We start from the raw sequence: 2,018 nt of genomic DNA on the forward strand, positions 1-2,018 counted from the left end.
TTCAGCCCATGCACGCACCAAGTCTCCGCGGAACAGCAGGAATGCGCCCGCGTCGAGTGACAACAGTTTGCATCTGTCCATTTCTGCATAGACTCCAAAATAGCCAGGATAGACGTAGAACTGTGTGTCTGATTGAAGAGCAATAATGACAGACGCCTGAACAATACCCTTTTCCAGTTTCGCTTTGCTTGTCTCGAATGAAGGAAAATCTAGGTGGATGCCTTGGCGAAGGCCCCCCGGAAGTGATTTCAATGCGTCCAAATAGACTTTTTGGTGTCCCAATTTTTATCAGATCCTTCCCACAATACCCTTCACTCGCTTGTATATTTTGTTTGTAGCCGGACCAAATGTAGCAATAGGAGCTTGAAGACGGAAATGGTCACGTTCTACTTCATACACTTCACCAAAAATAGGTCTGAAGTCCAGTTGCTCGATTTCCTGTTTAGCTTTCTCCAAAGTGTGAGGCGGTAGTCTTAAGTTTCCGACAAGGTAGCCTTCATTCCAGAATTGCGCCCTTTAGACTGGCATCCATAATGACTGACACCTCGCCACACTTACTGGCCAGGTACACACGTGAAGGAGCACACAGGTCGTGTCAAGTCGTAAATGTGGTTGAGGTACTCGCCAGCAGAGCGGACCAACGGCTGTAGCTTCACGCGTCTAACACAACGCACGTCTGAAAGCAGCAGCCTCTTCACGACGAACAGCAAGTAGGTGCCGACTGCGAGGCTTCTTGGGGGCAATACTGACTCGTTAACAGAGTCTTCAAGGCTTCAGACGACGGAACAGACACCTCGGTGGCGTTTGGGTTGCAAGTGCGGCTTCTGGTGGCGGCTCAGACTCTTCTGGCAGTGGTGGCGGAGCTCGTGCTTGGGGGAAGGCACTGCGTCGTGATTGTTGTGAGCGGGTGGATTTGGACGGGGTTGCAGGCTGCTCAAGCGACGAATTGGGGCTTCTTTGGTAGTTCTCGAGTGATAAAACACTGGTTACCAAGCAGTACTTGGTAGTACCCTCGGAGGCTTAACTACCAATGGTACTTAAGCCTCCGAGGGCGTCATCGTTTACAGGCGATGACGTCAATATAACACTGCACTGGTACAGTACAATGTCGTCGATTGTTGTGGACTGTAGATCTGTCGGTGTGGATTATCCTTAAAAAAACTGTGGATTTTTCATATTTCCTCACTTATCGTACGTCCAAAAATGTACGCTGTGTGAGTTCTACACTTTTTTCTCGAAGCACGTTTTTACGTAACAATTGTGTGGTACCTCAAGTTGAGTCGAATGAGAGGCGAGCACCGGCGACCGACTCCGCATCTAGGCGCGTTTATTCACGATAGGAACCGATACAAAGACAACCCCCCAGATTTCTATGCGCTGGGGCAGCAATATCCAGAGTTCAAGCAGTAGTAAGTAATCCAGCAGATACATTCGAGGTATTCAGCTGAGAGTGACTGTGCTGTCTACAGTCTGCGCAACGTAGACGATGACAAATGCCGAGCATGTCTAGCATGGGACGATCCTTTTGCCGCCAGGTACTTAAAAGGACGCATTTTATTTGGCAGCATGCGTTAAATCACTGCACTACTACGTGTTGACCAGGGAGCTGACAAAGACGTTGTTGCTGCACGACTTTGGGCTGCATTGGGATATCCCCATTAATCGTCTCTGTCCTCCAGTACGTGTACACGTAGTTTTGTCAGTACCAAATGCCGAGGCCTCAGCTCACATTTCTTTTTATTAGCTGCCAAACCGCTTAAATTATCTCCACTGGATCGAAGATCTACTCATTCAACTGACCCGTCAAGGACAACAGCAAACTGATCAAAACCTAACCGAAACGGTTGTATCTGGTATTGACGTCGGGACGGGTGCCAACTGCATCTACGCGTTGCTGGGTGCAACGATGAACAAGTGGAAGTTTATCGCAACCGAGATAGACTCTGATTCCTACCAATGCGCGAAAAAAAATGTGGCTCGGAATCAACTGGAGCCGCTAATCTCTGTCAAGCGGACGC

General features: G+C 48.9%; 1 protein-coding gene across 1 annotated transcript; it reads left to right on the plus strand.

Moving 5' to 3' along the window:
- Positions 1-606: 606 nt before the first annotated feature.
- Positions 607-1,410, plus strand: PITG_21634 (uncharacterized protein; the record flags this gene model as incomplete). Its single annotated transcript, XM_002894803.1, has 3 exons — positions 607-710; positions 761-960; positions 1,355-1,410. The coding sequence occupies 3 exons, from the start codon at positions 607-609 to the stop codon at positions 1,408-1,410; spliced, it is 360 nt and encodes a 119-aa protein (XP_002894849.1).
- Between the last annotated feature and the right edge of the window lie 608 nt (positions 1,411-2,018).

This window comes from Phytophthora infestans, genomic scaffold (assembly GCF_000142945.1).
Source record: "Phytophthora infestans T30-4 supercont1.435 genomic scaffold, whole genome shotgun sequence".
NCBI lineage: Eukaryota > Oomycota > Peronosporomycetes > Peronosporales > Peronosporaceae > Phytophthora > Phytophthora infestans.